At 45.6% G+C, this 21,296-nt stretch overlaps 1 protein-coding gene across 1 annotated transcript in view; it reads right to left on the bottom strand.

The window, feature by feature from the left end:
- The window catches only part of LOC124006277 (protein dopey-1-like), a 39,177-nt gene that overhangs the window by 15,626 nt on the left and 2,255 nt on the right, over positions 1–21,296 (bottom strand). Inside the window, 20 exon segments of the mRNA XM_046316197.1 lie at positions 66–1,346; positions 1,585–1,859; positions 4,162–4,262; positions 4,413–4,565; positions 5,015–5,298; positions 5,546–6,020; positions 7,733–7,810; positions 7,812–7,973; positions 10,903–10,932; positions 11,389–11,494; positions 11,738–11,857; positions 12,044–12,164; positions 12,482–12,596; positions 13,396–13,505; positions 18,658–18,757; positions 19,062–19,160; positions 19,703–19,892; positions 20,082–20,252; positions 20,658–20,839; positions 21,046–21,241. Of these exon segments, the coding sequence (XP_046172153.1) occupies positions 66–1,346; positions 1,585–1,859; positions 4,162–4,262; positions 4,413–4,565; positions 5,015–5,298; positions 5,546–6,020; positions 7,733–7,810; positions 7,812–7,973; positions 10,903–10,932; positions 11,389–11,494; positions 11,738–11,857; positions 12,044–12,164; positions 12,482–12,596; positions 13,396–13,505; positions 18,658–18,757; positions 19,062–19,160; positions 19,703–19,892; positions 20,082–20,252; positions 20,658–20,839; positions 21,046–21,183 (4,291 nt within the window). The 5' untranslated portion in view covers positions 21,184–21,241.

The raw sequence follows: 21,296 nt of genomic DNA, 5'->3' as shown, positions 1-21,296 counted from the left end.
TGGAATACGTTTGAATTGTTTAGTTAATTTGTGTTTAACTGTTAAAAATAAAAAAAATGACTTGCCCATGACGGAGACACGGTGGCGTGCCAGCAGGTTCTGCAGCAGTGACAGCTGGGGTGTGTAGGTGTTGTTGATGCTGGTGGTAGAGATGGCGTCCACGAAGTCCGATGGCACCGCCCGCAGCATGGCGGCAATGGCCGAAAGGGCGTGCAGCGTGCGGGATGAGTCGTACAGCTGCAGGTAGAGCAGCACGTGCTGGTAGAGGGGGTGGATGTTGAACCGAGGCGGCGAGGCAGAAGCTCTACGCCCCACTCTCCCATTGGGACCATTGTCCCCGCTCACGTCTCCAACCCCACTGGGCGAGCCGGTGTCACTCTCGATCTCGGACACCTCACCTTCTCCGCAGCTGTACCAGTTCTCCAGATCCAGGCTGTCTCCGAAGAAGATGCTGGGCGGCCGGAGCTTCTCGGCCTGCACAGCTTTCCTCTGCCTCTCCTCGTCCTTCCTCTTGCTCTTCTTCACTTTGGGCTTTGCGCCGGGGGACTTGTCTTGCAGACGCTCCATTATCTTCCCCTTGAGGCTGAGCTGGGTGCTGCTGTGGGAGCGCTTACGGGCCCGCTGGTCCACAACGTCCAAACGGAGGCTCCGGTCGTGAGGGGTGGCCGGGCCCGAGCTATCCTGTAGGGTCACGATGGAGGGGGACGAGCTGTGGCGAGTGATGACCTCGTGGTGCCTCTCCCCCTCCTCCCCGGTCTGTTCCGGTGGGGTGACATGGAAGAACCCCAGGGTGCCACCTGCTAACATCTCAAGGCGGTGAGAGGGGGCGTGGGGGCCTGAATCGAGCAGAAGACCGGTTGGCGTATCTGACGAGGAGCTATCGGAGTCCGTCTGCGCCCACGCTTCAGAGGGGGACGGTGTTTCAGGTGGCCCCTCCTCCTCTCCCATACCCACCACCCTGTCTATCAACTCATTTAACACTGACAACACAGCCTCTTCTAGTGAACCCTCCTCATCAGGAATCATACTGTCTGACTCTATAAGGAAAGGGACTTGGTCGGAACCACATCCGTTCACTGTGCTGCAGGTGCTGTCTGGCTCTTCGAAGCTGCCATTGTCTATGGAGGAGGAGTGCGAGCTGCTGGACTCAGAGCCGTGGTGGTGGGGTTCCCCCTGCTGGTCAGGAGGATGGCAGTCACCCCTCAGCACCAGGTTCTCACTGCTCAGGCTGAGCAGGGACAGGCTGTCACTCAGAGGGTTGACTGTCAGGCAGAAGGGCTCCATGTCGCCCAATGGCAGCCCTCGGAGCCCTGACTTCAGAGAGTCCCCTGGCATCTGGCTGAAGTCTGAGAAAAGGATGTGACATACTGTTTATGCAAATAAATTAGGGAGTCGAAATGAACCGTGAACTAGATTCCCTCCAAACCAACGTTCACCAAACGACACTGATCCTTTAGAGCTATACACTTTTCTTCCAGCCCAACATTAAACAATCATGAGATGAGTGTTGAATCTATTAGTGCTGGGCTGGAACAAATCCTGCACTGTCCTGTATCTCTTCACGACCACCACCCCTCTACTCACTGTCACAGACTCCCGAGTCCCTCATGTAGATGGGTTCTGAGGTGTCCTGTTCGGCCTGGTCGTTGTGGTTAGGGACCTCCTGGGCCCAGTGGCGCTGGGCCTGGACGCGCTGGATGGACACACGGTGGGTCTTGGGGTGCAGAAGCAGCAGCAGGAGGGGCTCCAGGACCCGGGCGATGTCGTGTCTCTGGAGCACCTGGTTGAGCCAGGCCCGGCCCACTGCGCTGGCAGACGCATCCCAGTAACTTAGACTGTCCAGCATGATGAACAGAGACCTGGGAGGGAGAGAGAGAGAAGAGAATACAGAAAATATTCATTTGTAATGGCAAAGGGGTAGCGTGTCTTTGATGTGTGTGTGTGTGTGTATATATATATATATATATATATTCTCTCCGCTTCTGTAGTTAATGCATTGGTAGTACCCAACTCGCTAACTGCCTGGTACTCAGCACTCTATTGTCCCTCTAATCCAACTGACAAAAAACAATTCAGCAATAATCCCATCAAACATTTCAAGACTGAATTATAAGAATCTGAAAGTGGTGATGGCGGAAGTTCATTCATCTTCATCAATGGCGGTCAAATTATTTTGGGTGGGTGTTTGGGAGTATCATGCTTGTAAAACTCAGCATTAGGGTACAATGGTTGACCTCACAAGTAATCTAACAATTTCACAACTACCACACAAGTGTAAAGGAATTAATAAGAATGTACACATATATGAACCCAAGCCCCCCAAAAAAGCCTCAATTAAAATAATTATTGTGCTGTTATAAAATACATATAGCTCTGCCTAAGGCTATCTTAAAGCTTATACATACACTGAGTGTACAAAACATTAAGGACACCTGCTTTTTCCATGACAGACTGACCAGGTAAATCCATGATCCCTTATTGATGTCACTTGTTAAATCCAGTTCAAATCAGTGTAGATGAAGGAGAGGGCACCGGTTAAAGATGGAGTATTAAGACTCAAGGCAATAGAGCCATGGATTGTGTATGTGTGCCATTCAGAGGGTGAATGGGCAAGACACTGAGTTTTCTAAACATCTTGTGTATCTAAATGTCCCTATGCGGTTGACCTCGGACAGTGACGTTTATATCTCACTCTAAAATACTGAGCAGCTGTTCTGTTCCTCTTGAAAGATAATAAAATATCTACTGCTGCACCGTACAGACGCTGTACACCCCGGTCTCATCATCACCAACGCTCCAATCTCTCCTGTCATCTGTCACTGGAAGGTCTATTCTCCTGACTGTCAGGCCTGCCCCCTCTGACACTCCATCAACAAAAGATTTAAGTGCCTTCGAATGGCGTATGTTAGTAGGTGCCAGGCGCACCGGTTTGTGTCAAGAATTGCAACGCTGCTGGGGTTCACACACTCAACAGCTTCCCGTTCGGATTGAGAACGGTCCACCAGCCAAAGGACATCCCGACAACTTGACAACTGTGGGAAGCATTGGATTCAACATGGGCCAGCATCCCTGTGGAACGCTTGACACCTTGTGTCAACACTTGAGTCCCAACGAATTGAGGCTATTCTGAGGGCAAAGGGGGCTGGGGGTTTACTAGCGATGTTCCCGAATAGATTTCACTTGGTTTTCGATGTTGTGGCTGAAGTGGGCTACTGTCCGTTACCAAATTAAGCACTGGGTGGCTTGCAAGGACAGGGTTGGAGTCTGGCATACGTAGTTTGAGCTGGTTAATGCGTGGAGTGAAAGACATTCTTATAAGCCCACAAATTTGTACATGCAATCCTGCTGTAGCCTACAACCGGAGTAGCCTACCCGGCATGATTGAAAAAGGAACCATGGGAAAGCGCATCCTCCATATCCTATTAGAGTGCATACGGATTACTTGTCTTTTTTTCCCCTGTTCCTGCCTAGCTGATAATGGCACCATTCTAAGTCAAAAACAATCATTCACAGTTAAAGTTGACAAATAACTATAAATCAACCGTACAGGACCTTCATGTACGAACTCAGCTCAATAATCGATTGGGGAAAATGTCCTTTCTATTTTATTCTGGCTAAGATCAAATATATTCGTATAACTCTAAAATAATATAATGGTATGGGAATTAAGCATATCTTGTCTGCTCAATGAACTAGTCTACAGCCTAGGCTGCCATTCTATGCTATTCAGTTCTTCTGAGACACATTCCATCCATATGTTTCTTCATGGATTTATTGTCATGGCGTATATTAATAATCCACCGAGCGTCAATCTAAGTAACCTCATTTAAAAAAAGATCCCTATCAAAATAGGGTCAGATTATGGTAGAGACATGTTTTTAGCATGGGCTGCATCTCAATCCATCCAATGTCGGCAACAGTGGCATTTGTCGGACCGTGAGACATCCCGAAAACCGGTCCTCTCACAAAAACATCTGTAGCCTCCGAACGGTATGTGTGTGTGTGTGTGTGTGCGTGCGTGTGTGAGAGAGAGAGAGACAGAAAAAGAGTATGATACATGTATCACATTAATATATTAGCAGCTGTTTTGTCCACCTTTGATAAAACAAGGGACAAAACCAAACTTTTACAGTGGCAAGGTAATAGAGAGGGAAGGCCTACCTGTCAAAGGTACGGTTGAAAGGGGAAGACTTGGTGATGTTCAAGTCTCTGGTCAGATGCCAAAGCACAGAGAACTTCACATGGGCCTCGAGACGGATTTTCTGAGAAAACACACAGAAGTCTTAGATGACGTGTGTGGAACGCGTGTGTGTCGGAGCATATTCCTTCAGGCATACAGGACTCTTACAAGCATACCGTGAAGCTGAGTGTGTTCCTATGTGTCTGACTGCAAATGTACTGGGCAGACCAACCTTGTCTCTGTGCATGAGCTGCTGGCTGATGACGTCCTCACAGGTGCTGGAGGAGGGCACCAGGTTGTGGAGCTGGTAGAAGAGCTCCACGCTGCGCTGGTGGTGCTGAGGGGCCCCCTCCCCCAACTGTCCCCAGAGGATAAGGGCCACACTCTGGAGAGGTGAGGGGGAAGGAGGAGGGAGGTCGTGTTACAGAGAGACCTAAAGCTTGTGTCATGGTGAGCAACGGAGAGATTTCTTAGGATAGGTTTATTACCATTTATCATGCTGAAAAATGTATTTATCAACATAAGTTTCTACCATTTATCATGCTGAAAAATGTATTTATCAACATACATTTCTACCAGAGACCTAATGCTTCCAAGATGTGTCATACTTATCAACATACATTTCTACCATTTATTATGTTGAAAAATGTACTTATCAACATACATTTCTACCATTTATCATTTGACCTTTTACCATGGTGAGCAATGACAAAGAGAAAGTTTCTTCCATTTATCATGCTGAGCTACACTCTGTGTCCTCTGTACTGAACCACCTCTAAGCATCTCAACCATATCAGATGCAAATAAGCCACACATTTCCTCCCTGTGACTTACCTTGAAGAAGTCTGTCTTCTCTGCGATGTACTTCAGGATTCCCTGCGTGAGTGGTGGCCTGATCACCACAGCAACACGGCCCTGGCTGGGGCTCATGGGCTGGGTGGAGTCGGGGTTGCCGCCGGCGATGCTGCCCTCGGCGGTGACCATGGCAACAGACTGGGTGAGGCCCACCAGGTCCATGACCAGGGAGATGGCCACGGCCTGGACGCTGAAGTCACTGGCCAGGCAGCAGGCGTCCATCAGGGTCTGCAGCCACACGGCAGGACACATCTGCTCGCTGTCTGCAGGAGAGAATAGAAACGATACTGTATTGAGAAAAAGGGAGAAGACATACAACAGTAAATAGCTGTAGTCCAGATGTGCTCATCTAACACAAAGTAGATATGCTTAACATATGGAGAAGGGTATGGGATTATCATATCAAAATGGAATGTAGTTAACCGCTTCTCCAGCCATAGTGAAAATCTGTTAATCTGCACAGAGCCGGTATTGTAACTAAAACGTGGTCAGACTGTCCGTCTGTCTTACCAGTCTGCTCCTTAGGCGGAGGCGTTGACTTGAGGTTGCCCTCGGCGATGTAGACGGGGAAGCTGGAGCACTCCAGGAAGAGCTGGCAGGCAGCAGTAAAAGCCGCCAGACACTCCCTTTGCCCCGGGACCTCAACCACGTCACAGCCGTTGTGCTGGGCACCGCCCTCTGGTTCCGCTCGCACCACATCGCTCCTCTCGCCCCCAGGTCCCTCTACCATCCCCGGGGTGATGTAAAGGGTGACCAGGCGGGAGAGGAAGTGCTGGAAGTGCTCCAGGCAGCACTGCATGACGGGCTTGTCCTGCGGCTTGTTCTGGGAGGCTGGGAGGGAGCTGCTGCAGCCCGTCTTGAGGGAAGGCTGAGTGGGTGCTGGTTCCTCAGAGGCCTGGTACTGGACAAAGTCTGTGAAGCCACTCTCGGAGGAGCGACTGCTGTTGGGGTTCTCCCCTGTCTCAAACACCTCACCAGTGGGGAGCTCCAGAGTAGCGGGCAGGGGCTGGGGAGAGAGAGCAGGAAGAAGAGAGGAGAAAGGAGAAGAGAATCAAATACAGACAGTAACAATACATATCAGGAGTGGAAACAAAAGGTGTCCATCTTAAAAAATCTGGAAACCGAAAACAGTACCCCTGTTTTAGGATGGCCAGCGGGGACCAAAGTGCATCAGGTCAAGATAAGAGTGCAGGTCTCTCAGGAGACTAGGAGGGAGAGGATTTCTAAGCACTCCCTGACAGACCCCCCCCCCCTCTCCCCTCCACCTTGGGCACCCACAGCAGACAGGGAAGTGCACAGCTGATGCCCCAAACTGAATGGACTCCTCTACTACACCCTACATACAGCTCCCTCCCTGCATCATGCCAGCCAGCTTAGGACAGATCGACAGACAGCCCCACTCCCACATTGCCATGCCACAAGAAAGCCCCAGGGCATTCTCAGCATGCAGTGTAGCGGGCTGAGGCTACACATTCTGGCGCCAGGACTCAGATGGCAAACTATGTCCTGTAAATGTCCCCAGGAGGGTAGCTGGAGAACAGGAGGAAGGGAGAGAGGGAAGCCTTCCACACCAATGGAGCAAACAGACCCAAGGGGAAACCATCGGGTGGGCTGATCCTCCTCAGAGAGAAAGAGAGGCTCAGCTGTTTGTTAGTTACCACTTGTGTGTGTCTATGTGCTCCCCTCCCCTGCACCTCTCCCAGGCCTCTACCTCTGGCCTAGGATTCTGTCAGCTTTTAGTCAAGCCTTACTGAGCACTGAAACACTAGCAGACCGCCAGGTAACAGACAGGGGGCGGAGAAAGTAGACTGATCCCAGCTTCTAACACCTCTGTCTGGGGAGAGAGGGAGAGACAGTTCTCCAGCTACCCTCCAGTCCTGGAGCGGGGACCACCCAGCCAAATTGAGGGGGTAGAAGGGTGGGGGCCAGCTCAGGGACCAGGGGACACCATGAGGGCCTTGGATGGTTGTTTATGTTTTTGAGGGCGAGGGAAGCAGACCAAACTGAGGAGCCCTGCTCTGATGGTTTTATTTGGCAGGAAGTGAAAGAAGTGACATTCGTGTACTATCAAAGTTAGTCAGTCATCAGTTTGGAGCTGAAAGATGGACAAAGTTTTAATTTTCAAAGTGAGAATCAATGAACGTGGGTGTGTAGGGGGAAGTATGTTTGCTTTTGAACATAATTTGGTTCCATTTCATCTCCGCTGGACAAAGACAAAAGGCAAAAACGATTTAACCTTCGCATGGATTTCACATACTGTTCAGAGATAAAAAAGGAACCGTTTTCTTTTATGATCAACCAAACGCTCAGAGACAATACACTAAGCAAACTGTGTTAAGGCAGGGAAGAACTAGGATGACAACAGGATGCTTTCAGACTTGGCAGAGGTCATGATTGAAGCTCATTCATCACCACCAAAAGCTTTACGGGATCAAATGGAACTGGGTTAAAAACGTAAATCAGGATAGACAGTTGGTTATGTCATGAAAAGGTAGCCAAAAGATTATCCTTATTACCTGGGAAATGTCTGCAGAAAATATTGATTCATCATAAATCTAAGCATATATTTTACATACATTCTACATATGCATACAATGATAAAAAAACTGACATATAAACAACAAAAGCTATAGAATATGCTCTGGCTGTAACAACCAAGGTTAATCTAACTCGTATAGGTGTCCCGGGCTGGGGCACCATCTCAGTACTTCTTACCCGTTTCTCCTCCTTAGCAGAGGCTGTGGAGGAGAGGGGGCCCGTGGGCAGGGACAGGGGGGACACCAAGGGGGGGCTGCACCTTGCTGAGGATCTTGGAGCAGAGGCGCAGGCAGTGGGTGAGCTCCCCAAGGCCCAGGGCCGGGAGGTGAGAGGTCAGGGCACAAACCATGCGCAGCAGCAGCTGGGGAAGGTGCTCCGTCTGGATCTCTATGTAGGTCTCCTGAAGGGAGGAGGAAGAGGGTGAGAGGGCTCTGGAGAATAGGGGAGTCGCCACTCGCCTGGTGATGGAAATTAAATGCCTAGATTCATCAGGTCAATGCATCACATTACTTGATTTGTGTTTAAAATTGTAAATAGTCCCTGTCAAATAAATGTAATAAAATAAATAGGCAGCATCAAGTATGTCTGAGAAAGCTCGTTGGAGACTGATGTAATTAAAATCAAATTCCGAATCTATATTAGATGTTTATTATTATTAGTTATCGGCACAACGCTGTGGTTAGTCTCTTGATTCTTTAAAATAAATCCACACATTAGAGAAATAATCTGTGGTTGTTTTGGACCCCAGTACCACGTCCAATGAGTGAAAGGGGGACACCTAGTGAGTTGTATAACAGAATGCAAAAAAAACTCAAATGTGTCTGAATACTTATGTCAATGGGATATATTTCTGTATTTCATTTTCAATAAATTTGCAACACATTCTATGAACATGTTTTCACTTTGTCATTATGGGGTATTGTGTGTAAATGGGTGAGAACATTTTTTTTAAATCCATTTTAAATTCAGGCTGTAAACAACAAAATGTGGAATAAGTCGAGGGGTATAAATACTTTCTGAAGGCATTGTATATCCTTCCATCAAGGCAATGGAGGCAAGGCAAAAAAAAGGCACATTTTTCTTCTTTTTTATTGTTGCCTGCTGCATCTCGGGCTCTGTAGTCGTCACGCTGTTTCTCTTTACAAGAATCCAACCGTTCTTACCTTTCTAACAGTACGAAGCAGGTGCTTGTAGGACTTAAAATGTATAGCGCCTTCAGAAGGTATTCACACCCCTTTTCCCACATTGTGTTGTGTTACAGCCTGCATTGAGATTGTGTCACTGGCTAGGACGAGGGAAGTATTTTTGTTAATACAAATAAATGGAATATGGCTAAGCACAGGCAAAATCCAAGAGGAAAGCCTGGTGCAGTCTGCTTTTAGAAATGTTTACAAATTGGTTAAAAACGAAAAGCTGAAATATCTTGAGTCAATAAGTATTCAATGTTATGGCAAGCGTAAATAAATGTAGGCGTAAAAATATGCTTAACAAGTCACATAAGTTGACTGGACTCACTGTGTGCAATAAGTGTTTAACATGTTTAAAAAGAAACTACCCCAATCTCTGTACAGTTATCATACAATTATCTAAGGTCCTTCAGTCCAGCAGTGAATTTCATGCACAGATTCAACCACAAAGACCAGGGAGGCTTTCCAATGGTTTGCCCAGAAAATAAAAAAGTTGACATTCGAATATCCCTTTGAGAATGGTGTCAGTTATTCATTTTACACTCACTACAAAGATACAGATGCTCTTTCCAAATCAGTTGCCAATGCCCAATGGTGATTTCAAAACAGTTACAGAGTTTAATGGCTGTGATAGGAGATAACAGAGTGAGGCTCTAACACTAACATAAATCCAAAATACTAAAGCTTGTACAAAACATAAATATTCCAAAGCATGCATCCTGTTTTAAATAAGGCACTTGTAATACAGCAAGAAATGTGGCAAAGAAATTAACTTTTTGTCCTGAATACAAAGCGTTATGTTGGGGCAAATCAAACAAAAACCCATCCGCGAGTACCACTCTTCATACTTCCAGGTATGGTAGCGGCTGCATCATGTTATGGACTAGTGAGTTCTTTGGGGGATAAAAATTAGCAGAAACCAGGCACAGGCAAAATCCTTGAGGAAAACTTGGTTCAGTCTGCTTTCCAACGGACACTGGAAGAGAAATTCACCTTTCAGCAGGACGATAACCTAAAACACAAGGCCAAATCTACACTGGAGTTGCTGACCAAGATAACATTGAATGTTCCTGAGAGGCCTAGTTACAGTTTTGACTTAAATCTGCTAGAAGATCTATGGCAATACTTGAAAATGGCAGTCTAGCAATGATCACCAACCAAGTTGACAAAGCTTAAAGAATTTTTAAAAGAATAAGGTGCAAATATTGTACAATCCAGGTGTGCAAAGCTCTTGGAGACTTACCCAGAAAGACTCACAGCTATAGACGCTGCCGAAGGTGATTCTAACAAGTATTGACTCAGGGAATCTAATCAAGATGTATTATTGTTTTATATTCGCTTAAAAATATATATATTAGGCTTTGACATGAGTATTTTGTGTTGACAGTTGACAAAAAATTACAACTAAATCAATATTTTATCTCACTTTGTAAAAATAATAAAAATATTTGGAAAAAGTCTAGGGGTGGGAATACTTTCTGAAAGCATTGTATTTTATGAGGGTGGTACACAACATTACGCGTTGTTTTAGTAAAAGCCATCAGAGGCCGTCAAAGTTTACGAGGTTAGACCCTTTGAAAAATACAACCCCCACTAAAATATTTAATCATGAGCAGGCTTCCTCAAATCATTGTCATCTTACATTGTACCTTTTCCTTGAATATTGTAATGGCCATTTTCTTTACAAATGACTTTAACAAAAGAAATGCTAAAAGAAAAAAGAACAATGGGCAAATGAAGAATAAACTCACATGAAATGTTCAAAAAGCCATAGGCTACTTAAAATATGTGAGCAATGAGAGCATATTATTCTGTGCATGCAGGACAATGACACACCAGGCTGAAATGTCATTTTCACAACATCCCCCACCAAACTAGGAATATATATATATATATATAGAATATTCCCACAAAAAATCCCAATTCTATTGGTCCAGGTAGAAATTCCACCATATTCCAAATAATACAGGCCTATTTCACTCAGTCTGGAGTACAATAACCATAATCAAAACAAGAAAAATAACAGAAATACAAATTTGGCTTTAGGAATGTTGCTGGGACGTTGCTAAAATGTTATCCAAGCCATAGTAAACCAGGCAGGCGGGATGAAGGGTGAAGAAGCAGGAGAGAGCCGTACTTTACCTGGCAGATTACCCTCATGCTTCTAGTAGGCTTCAAGGAGAGAGAGAGCAGACAGATTGAACAGACAGGAGCAAGCAGAGCATAGGCCAGAGGACACTGTGTGCAGAACATACCCACGCACAGAAACATCTGCACGCACGCACACCTGCGCACGGCCGCAAGCAATCACACAGACACGCACAGTAGTACAGGTGTCAGGGGCTTTCCAACCTAGTCTGAATGGAAATGAAGAGAAGCATTCTCTCTACTAGAAGATGCAATTACACAGAAGACAGGCAGGTCTACAACCTGTTAATGCATTGCACACACACACGCACACACACACACAATAAGGGATTGCCATGAGCACTCACATTCAGAAACAGACCTATAATTAGTAAATATTCTATTGTATGAGTGCTGATATTTCAATGGCTGTTGTTCTGTTTTGAGAGACTATAGTACGAGTGAGAAAGGAAGGCGGGGTGAGAAGTGTGTGTGTCTCACCAAGGACACAATGTCCAGTAGGAAGTCCACCAGCTGACAGAACTCCACCAATGAGAGCCCTGAGGAATCCGTGCTCCCAGCATTCCCTGGTCCATTTTCTGCCTTCCTGCAAGATGGACAGAGTGACCCATTTACGTCAAACTCAGTTCTCCCATTTACAAACACAAAACAGGATGGTGTTCATCCCGCAAAAAAAACTGGGTAAAACTTGTCCAATAAGAAATGCTTAAATTTATTGTCTGTTGCAAAACATTTTGCTACGGTGTGGCCTAATGGACACCGACTCGGGTTCTATCTCGCAATCTTACCATGTCAGCATACACACATGGAGCAGCACATGCACACAGACCTGCAGCAGTCCTCCAACCAGCGACTGATGTAGTCCCACATGTAGTATGGCTCAAAAGAGTTGAAGAGGAGATTGGCCGTTTTGATAAGCTCTGCAGTTTTCTTGTTCTCTCGCAGTTTGCTGAGGGAAGCGATCAATGCGACCCTTAGCTTACAATGGTTATTAAAGCTTTGGCTTTTTTTACACACACACACACACACACACACACACACACACACACACACACACACACACACACACACACACACACACACACACACACACACACACACACACACACACACACACACACACACACACACACACCTGCTGAGATGAGCATGGTCCTTGCTGAACGGGTGGTGGTTCTGCAGGTCCAGCTCTGCTCGGCACTGTGTGTGTAATGTCCTGAACACCTCGATCAGAACGTCCTCCAGGATGGCTGGTCCTGGAACACACAGGATTACAAATCAGTCACTGATCATGTCCATTTACAAATTTATCTGGAACAGTCACAGGGAAAGAGGGTCATTAGGCACCAAATGGAAGGAAATGGACTGAAACAGGGAGTGACTGGATTTGTCCAATAAGTGCTCATTTTAGTTGTCCGTTGTGAAATGTTTTGCTATGATGTTCCCTACTGAACACAGCCCAGTAGTGATATGTGGGTCACTATGACCAAAATGTTGTGTGTGTTCTATTCAGTGTGTAACAGTGACATGAATGATATGCACTGCATTGATCTGATGTAGTAAGATACCGTACCGAGTTCAGGTTTGTCCAGCAGGCTGATGAGAATGCGGAAAGGCTTGAGGTCATGCATCAGGACGCTCTCCTCCTCCCCACCTCGGGCCTTCCCTTGCAGGATCCCCACCATTGCCTGCACACACACGGTCAAAACTTCTGGATCAAACCGCATTCAAAAAAAAAACTGAACGACCAAAGCAACTCCCGAGACAAGACTGCAGAACATGGACTCAGCTGGTTAGCGATCTAGTTTCTGGTTGAGATTACATTTTTGGGTTAGGGCCGGAGGACATTTTCCACAGCATGTCTTCTTTCTGCCCTTCAGTGTGTGTGTGTGTTTCACACGCCTCGTCTAACACAGAAGCGGATGGGGCCCACGGAACAGGCGGTCCCCTGCAGTAGCCCCATTTCCCAGCGGGGGGAGACCCAACAAGTGTCCATGAGCAGATGGCAGATGAACAAATTAAAGCCCTGGTCTGTCTATCCCAACCCCTGGAGTAACAGGACACATCACATGTAGGCCCCCGCCGTCATATGGGCCAATGCTGTTGGAGCGTGACATTGCATTACAAGGGGGTATAGTGTGTGAGTGTGTGATCGTGGCCCAGGCATGGAGCAGAGTTTGGGAGAGCTTCAAAGGGAAGGCCCCTGGGATTAGGAGGGGTGTGGAAGAAGGGGGCTACAGGCAAACCCCTAAGGGTGTGTGTGTGTGTGTGTGTGGGTGGTGGGGGGGGGGTAGTTTAGAGATTGAAAGGGGGCACAGAGGGGGAGCAGTAGGGGTCTGAATTTCACCTGCTGAAAAATGTAAGGCATTTACCTTGTTCCCTTTCAGAAGACCCACTCAAACTTTGAGGTTTTTGAAAATAATAATTTATGCAAATAACTGTGTGTGAGTGTGTAGGTGGGTGGGTTTGTGTGCGTTCAAGGCGTACCTGGACCAGCATGTCTTTAGAGTAGGTATTGAAATAGTGGGTAGCGTGGTCCTCAGGGTTGCTCTGTCGAGAGCTGCGAGGGCCTGTCCTCACACCATTGTTATCAAAGCCTAGGAGTACAGTACAGTACAGTACACACACACACACACACACACACACACACACACACACACACACACACACACACACACACACACACACACACACACACACACACACACACACACACACACACACACACACACACACACACACGATGACAAAAGACAAGGGAGAAGAGGGTGGGGTGAGATTGAGTTACCAGTCATTCAGCAAAAAATCAAGCTTTTCTGAGTGTAAAAACATGAGCCCTGCTCAGCCAAGTAGACACTTACCAGCATTTTTTTTTTAATCCACAGTGAGTAAGAAGCAAATAAGACAAAACAAAGTAGGGAAATAAGCACTGGGATATATGACAACAAGACATGTTACTGCACAAGACATATGGCCAGATGATCATTCCAACAGGTAAAGTCCAACAGCTCAACTATACAAAGTTGTACAGAACGCATGCAGTGGTATGTATGTGTGCATGTGCTTGTTTGTGCATGTGTACCAGGGTTCCCATTATGAAAATGTGGCGCCGGACTTTTGACCGGCAGCACTTTAATTTACCGGAAATATACTGGACCAATATGCATTGGGTGCATGACCTGATTAGGGCTTCCACCCACGGTGATCAGAATGACATAAATCACATTTCGATTATGGTAATTCATATTCACCCCAGACTTGACTGCTCTTGACCAGCACAAAAACATCCTTTTAGCATCGAATAGCCCCCCGCGATATGAAACTTTTCAGGGAGGTCAGGAACCAATATACTCAGTCAGTTAGGAAAGCTAAGGCTAGATTTTTCAAACAGAAATTTGCTTCCTGTAGCACTAATTCCAAAAGGTTTTGGGACACTGTAAAGTCCATGGAGAATAAGAGCACCTCCTCCCAGCTGCCCACTGCACCGAGGATAGGAAACACTGTCACCACCGATAAATCTACGATAATCAATAACTGCAATACGCATTTTTCCACGGCTGGCCATGCTTTCCACCTGGCTACCCCTACCCTGGCCAACATCTCAGCACCCCCTGCAGCAACTTGCCCCCCCCCCCCCCCCGCTTCTGCTTCACCGAAATACAGACAGCTGATGTTCTGAAAGAGCTGCAAAATCTGGATCCCTACAAATCAGCTGGGCTAGACAATCAGGACCCTCTCTTTCTAAAAATGATCTGACGAAATTGTTGCTATTACTAGCCTATTCAACCTCTCTTTCATATCGTCTGAGATCCCCAAAGATTGGAAAGCTGCAGCTCTCATCCCCCTCTTCAAAGGGGGGAGACACTCTAGACCCAAACTGTTATAGAGCTATATCTTTCCTGCCCTGCCTTTCTAAAAATCCAAGTTAATAAACAGATCACCGACCATTTCGAATCCCACCGTACCTTCTCCACTATGTGTCAACGGAATTTCATAATTCCTATATGTGTTCATTAATTAAAATCACTTGTCTGTTACTAAGAATTTGTAAGATTCTTATTTGCATAAAATAGACAGGGACCAGTCTTATCGAAATTAGATAATAGTATTTATTCTCGGAGCGCGCTGCCATAGAACCAAGAACAACAGTTTATATACAAAATATGACGTCATTGGTTATAGAATGAATCTCCTCCTCTCGACCAAAACAAAGCAGGTTCAAAAGTTTATTCCAACCCACTAGCGCACAATCCTGACACACACACTATATCAAGATTAACTTCTAAAGTCTCACCATTATCTACCATTACTTAGCAGACAGTTCCAGAAACGGAAAACCTGGAGAGGCTGTCTTATTTAACAGCCACAGAGTTATAGCTCAGTGGGTACATAGGTTAATGATCTCCTTTGCTTACTTCAAACACACCACACATACCTCTCCAACTAAGTTGGAATGGTGTTTATTATATTTAATTACTCCTTGTTCATGCTACATAATCTCTTCCTTATGAATTAACATTATTAATCAGATATTGTAAAACAAGGTAGAGTTTAATTAGTTATAGTTATATATATATATATTTTTAACCTTTATATAACTAGGCAAGTCAGTTAAGAACAAATTCTTATTTTCAATGACGGCCTAGGAACAGTGGGTTAACTGCCTGTTCAGCGGCAGAACCACAGATTTGTACCTTGTCAGCTCGGGGATTTGAACTTGCAACCTTTCAGTTACTAGTCCAACACTCTAACCACTAGGCTACCCTGCCGCCCCATTATTTAAATATAGATATTGTTTAGTCATTGTTCATAAAATTCCTATCACTATGCAATCTGGTTACCAAGCTGGTCATGGGTGCACCTCAGCCATGCTCACGGTCCTAAACGATATCATAACCGCCATCGATAAAAGACAGTACTGTGAAGCTGTCTTCATTGACCTGGCCAAGGCGTTCGACTCTGTCAATCACCGCATTGTTTCGGCAGAATCAATAGCCTTGGCTTCTCAAATGACTGCCTCACCTGGTTCACCAACTACTTTTCAGATAGATTTCAGTGTGTCAAATTGGAGGGCCTGTTGTCTGGACAGGGTTCAATTCTCGGGCAGACTATTTTCTCTGTATATATCAATGATGACGCTCTTGCTGCTGGTGATTCTCTGATCCACCTCTACGCAGACGACACCATTCTGTATACATCTGGCCCTTCTTTGGACACTGTGCTAACAAACCTCCAAAAAGGCTTCAACGCTATACAACACTCCTTCAGTGGCCTCCAACTGCTTTTAAATGCTAGTAAAACTAAGTGCATGCTCTTCAACCGATTGCTGCCTGCACCCTCCTGCCCAACTAGCATCACTACTCTGGAGGGTTCTGACCTAGAATATGTGGACAACTACCTAGGTGTCTGGTTAGACTGTAAATTCTCCTTCCAGACTCACATTAAGCATCTCCAATACAAAATTAAATCTAGAATTGGCTTCCTATTTCGGAACAAAGCATCCTTCACACATGCCACCAAACATACTCTTGAAAAACGGACTATCCTACCGATGCTTGACTTCGGCGATGTCATCTACAAAATAGCCTCCAACACTCTACTCAGCAAACTGTATGTAGTCTATCACAGTACCATCCGCTTTGTCATCAAAGCCCCAAGTACTACCCACCACTGCAACCTGTATGCTCTAGTCAGCTGGTCCTCAGCACATATGCGTCCCCAAACCCACTGCCTCCAGGTCATCTATAAGTCTTTGCTAGGTAAAGCCCCGCCTTAGCTCAACTCAACGGACACCATAACTACACCCACCCGTAGCACGTGCTCCAGCAGGTATATTGCACTGATCATCCCCAAAGCCAAAACGTACTTTGGCCGCCTTTCCTTCCAGTTCTCTGCTGCCAATGACTGGAACGAATTTCAAAAATCACTGAAGCTGGAGTCTTATATATCCCTCTCTAACTTTAAGGATCAGAGCAGCTAACCGATCACTGTAACTCTACACAGCTAATCTGTAAATAGCACACCCAACTACCTCATCCCCATATTATTACTTGCACATCATCATCTTCACATCTATCACTCCAGTATTAATGCTAAATTGTCATTATTTTCACCTCTAGGGCCTATTTATTGCCTACCTCCCTACTCTTCTATTGCCTACCTACCACACTGTACATAGATTTTTCTACATTTGTTTTCGATTGTGTTATTGACCTTACGTTTGTTTATGTGTAACTCTGTGTTGTTTTTGTCGCACTGCTTTGCTTTATCTTGGCCAGGTCGCAGTTGTAAATGAGAACTTGTTCTCAACTGGCCAACCTGGTTAAATTAAAGGTGAAATAAATACATTAAAAAAATAACATGCAAGATGAGGATGCAACAACGTTCTTACCAAATTCTGATGTGCACTTTGAAGATGTTAGAATAACTGTCCATATTTACTTTTCCTCAGCCAACAAGGCGAGCGAGTGACAAACAGCCAAATCACTAGCCTATGTCAATCTACTATCCCCTCCAAAGTAGAAAAGTTGACCTATTCTATTGGTCATCTTGTCATTCTGTGCGAGAAAGAAATAACCTATTCCCAACAGATGCTGGGACTGTTGTGGGACAATAGAGCCTAAATTCATATAACCAGTAGACGTAAGCTACATTTAAAAAATAAATAAGTTAAAAAGCAAAGATTCCGATGCAACAGATCAGAACATTGAGCTTAAAATGTTGATCAACTATTATTTCTTCACATTATAAGCGCAGCAATGCACACAAGGCAGCAGGTTAGGCGTGAATGTTTGTTACATTACGCAATTAGTGGGAAAACACAGTGGTCGAAAGCTCAACGCACATTCTAGTGGTTTCATGTGACAGGGAGAGAGGAGATCTGATATGCAGCCTCTAGCATGGGTTGCTAATATGACTAGGATTGTGCCTTTGGCTACTGGACAACGAAAGAAAGTTGAAAATACCTGCTCTTTCTGTGACAGACTAACCAGGTGAATCCAGTTGAAGGCTGATTCCTTATTGATGTCACATGTTAAATCCACTTCAATCAGTGTAGATGAAGGGGAGGAGACAGGTTAAAGAAGGATGGTTAAGCCTTGAGACACAGATTGTGTATGTGTGCCATTCAGAGGGTGAATGGGCAAGACAAAAGACTGAAGTGCCTTTGAACAGGGTATGATGGTAAGTGCCAGGTGTACCGGTTTGTGTCAAAGACTGCAACGATGCTGGGTTTTTCACACTTAACAGTTTCCTGCGAGTTTCAAGAATGGTCCACCAGCCAAACGACATCCAGCCAACTTGACACAACGCATTGCAAATTGGTGTGACACACTGATGAAGCCTGCCTTCCACTGTCTATGCCTTTGCTGTTTGAGATGATGTAGCAGCAGCTATCGCACTGTCTGACAGATTCTCCACTGAAAGGCTCTGTGTCTATATGCTGTACGAATGTGACAAATAACAAATGTACTGAACACGCGCCAATTTAATTCCACTAAATTATGTAAATTAACTTATAGACCGATAAGCATGACCAGTGAAATGTATTTACATAGACTGGTATTTCCATCAATGAATAGGCTAAAAAGCATTATTTCACAATGGGATTTTTTCTTCTTCTTCTTCTTCTCCTGGACAATGGGCCGGCGTCAATTTTATTCATCGGATTATCAAAAAAAATGTGTCTGCCAACAGCCGGCTATTACCGGCTAACGGAAACCCTTGCATGTGCATGAATGTGTCTTTTACCCAGCAGCCAGGCGTATAGTCTACGGTTGAGTGACATGTCCCTCCTCAGAACCACGTGCAGCGCTGCAGAGAGGATCCGAATCATGTCTGGACGGGTGGCCTGGAACAGCAACACACACAACAAAAATAAGGAAATAATAGGAGATTTCAGATGAGTTCTTACTTAGAAGAAAGGATGTCATTATTTGGGCTGTTTGGGCTCTGAGGCACATTGTGCTTCGATGATTGAATATAGAGAGGTGAAGGGCCATACAAGCATCCTCTGAGTCACTGCATGCTCTCTCTCTCTCCCTCTAACTAGATGTCAGATAGCCTCATCATCAAGAATGGCCAGTTCCCAAAAGTGCTGTGACTGCGGTCTTGTGTGCTGAGCAGTGCTGACAGTTGAGCATATCTGTCCTTACCTGACTCATGTGAAATGGGAAGCAGAAGAGGATCAGGTCCAGGGTGCTCCTCTGGACCAGAACACTGGAGTCCTGCACTGATATGCTGACTGCCTCCACCTGCAGGGAGCGACACAACACACAGGGTTAAATAGCTCAGTTGGTAGAGCATGGCGCTTGTAACGCCAGGGAAGTGGGTTCAATCCCCGGGACCACCCATACGTAGAATGTATGCACACATGACTGTAAGTCGCTTTGGATAAAAGCGTCTGCTAAATGGCATATATTATTATTATATTAAATCAAGCCCCATTTACATCTATCTAATGTACTGCAAATAAGTGAATATTTAGAATTTCAGAACAACCAGACTTGGTTGACTCCTATTGCATTTTCTGCTTGTTCTTCAGGAAAAACTTAGGGCCTGAGGTTTTTTCATGTTTTTATTTTTTTATTAGGAAAAACTCTTGGCCCTACTCAATACAAATAAGTTCACGTGACTTAATTTCTCAGTCTGCATCATGAATATACTACTAATGATTTCTAAATGTTCCCCAAACACAGGCACTTCAAGCTCTACTTGGTGCGTGTGTGTGTCTTGGGGGCGTTGGGATAAAGGAAAAAGATAAGGGTCTCTGAAAACAATTCTTCTTTTTGTGTACCATGAGCTCGATGTCACTGCCCATGACGTAGAGCTGGTCCTCCATGGAGAGTTTGCGGTTGAGGTGTAGCAGAACAAAGGTGACCCCGGGCAGACGCACGGCGGGGCTGGTCAGGATGCTGCCCCAGAGGGCGCTGTAGAAGGCCGACTGCTCCACCGCCACAGCCACCTTCTCCAGCAACGTGTTGGTCCTGGAGAGGATTGCATCGAATTGAAATCAATTCATTTGGATTGCATACATTGACAAGACAATTGAATCCCAGATGATTGAATTGTTACTAAGGTTGATTCTGACTGAATATATATTTGTATTTTTTCTCTCGTAATTAGCAATTCACTTCATTCAATGACATCCATTTCTCCAGCCCTCCATCTCTTACCTATCATAGTATTCAGAGCCCTCCTCCAGGCCTGGTAGTACCCCAGTCAGCAGCCCCTGCAGGCCAGGTTTGAGGGTCTTTCCCAGGGGCAGGTAGTAGGTCTCATACAGGCCCAGCAGCACCGGCTTCACAGACATAGCAGCATTGGAGAGTAAAGGGAACAGCCCAGAGCTGAAACAGAAAGCAGGGTAGAGGTTTTAGGCGGTGGGGTAATAGAGTAAAGGGGAAATTATAGGGTTGATAGGTCAACTGAAGAAAAATAACTATTGAACAAAATCCACATGCATTAATTTTATTATCTTACTAGTTCAAAGGAGATGGATTAAGGGTAAGGCCCTGCGATAGACTAGCGTTCTGTTCAGGGGGTGTACTTGTACATCAAGCTGCCTCACGCTATAGAAGCAGGAGAAACAGGCTCCTGCCCTATGGACCCTTCTGGTTTGGACAAGGCTTATTTACTTACTTTACTAGTTCACATTCAGTTTATGACATGTTCACCAGTTACAATAAAGCTACTGTACTTCTTTACTACTACTGTCCTAAACAAGTGTTGACATCCAGTAGCCTAGTCGGTACCTGTAGAGGAAGAGGTCTTTGGCCAGCCTCTTGGGCCCTATGATCTTGAAGATGATCTCGTAGGTCTCCAGGGCCTTGCGGTGCACCCCGCTGGGCAGAGCTGGGTGGAGGCATTGAGCCAGACGCTTGCCTATCGTCAGCTTCTTGGGCACCACCTGGTACTTAGCATTGCTTTGCAATACCTGAGAAACAGATTCAAACATCAGATGTGGGGTACCAGATCAATCTACATCTTTCCACAATAGCTGGCGGTAAAAATATATGCATTTAGTGCATTAGAGACTATGCAGATCCAGTTTTAATTGCAGATGTGGTCATTGTGTATCCATTCTAAAACAAAATGTACATATGTGAAATATCCAAACAGGTAAATGTTTGTGGTAGTTACCTTGTTGAGTTTGCCCAGTGCAGAGATGAGGTCTGCCCATTCGCTGGAGTACTCAAAGTTCTTGAGGGCCTTGTCCACCGCCGCCACATAATTCCTGTACTTGGAGTCACTGAGCAGCTCCACTTCCTCTGCATTCATCCTCCTGGGTGGTTATTCAGCTACTTGCCAACACCAGGCTCACATACACACATCACACCTGGAGTGAATGGGTAAGGGGGGGGTTCGTTACTCTGAGTCATAGTGCGTGGATT

Source organism: Oncorhynchus gorbuscha, linkage group LG19, assembly GCF_021184085.1.
Source record: "Oncorhynchus gorbuscha isolate QuinsamMale2020 ecotype Even-year linkage group LG19, OgorEven_v1.0, whole genome shotgun sequence".
Lineage (NCBI taxonomy): Eukaryota > Metazoa > Chordata > Actinopteri > Salmoniformes > Salmonidae > Oncorhynchus > Oncorhynchus gorbuscha.
This window is presented reverse-complemented; position numbering and strand designations above follow the sequence as displayed.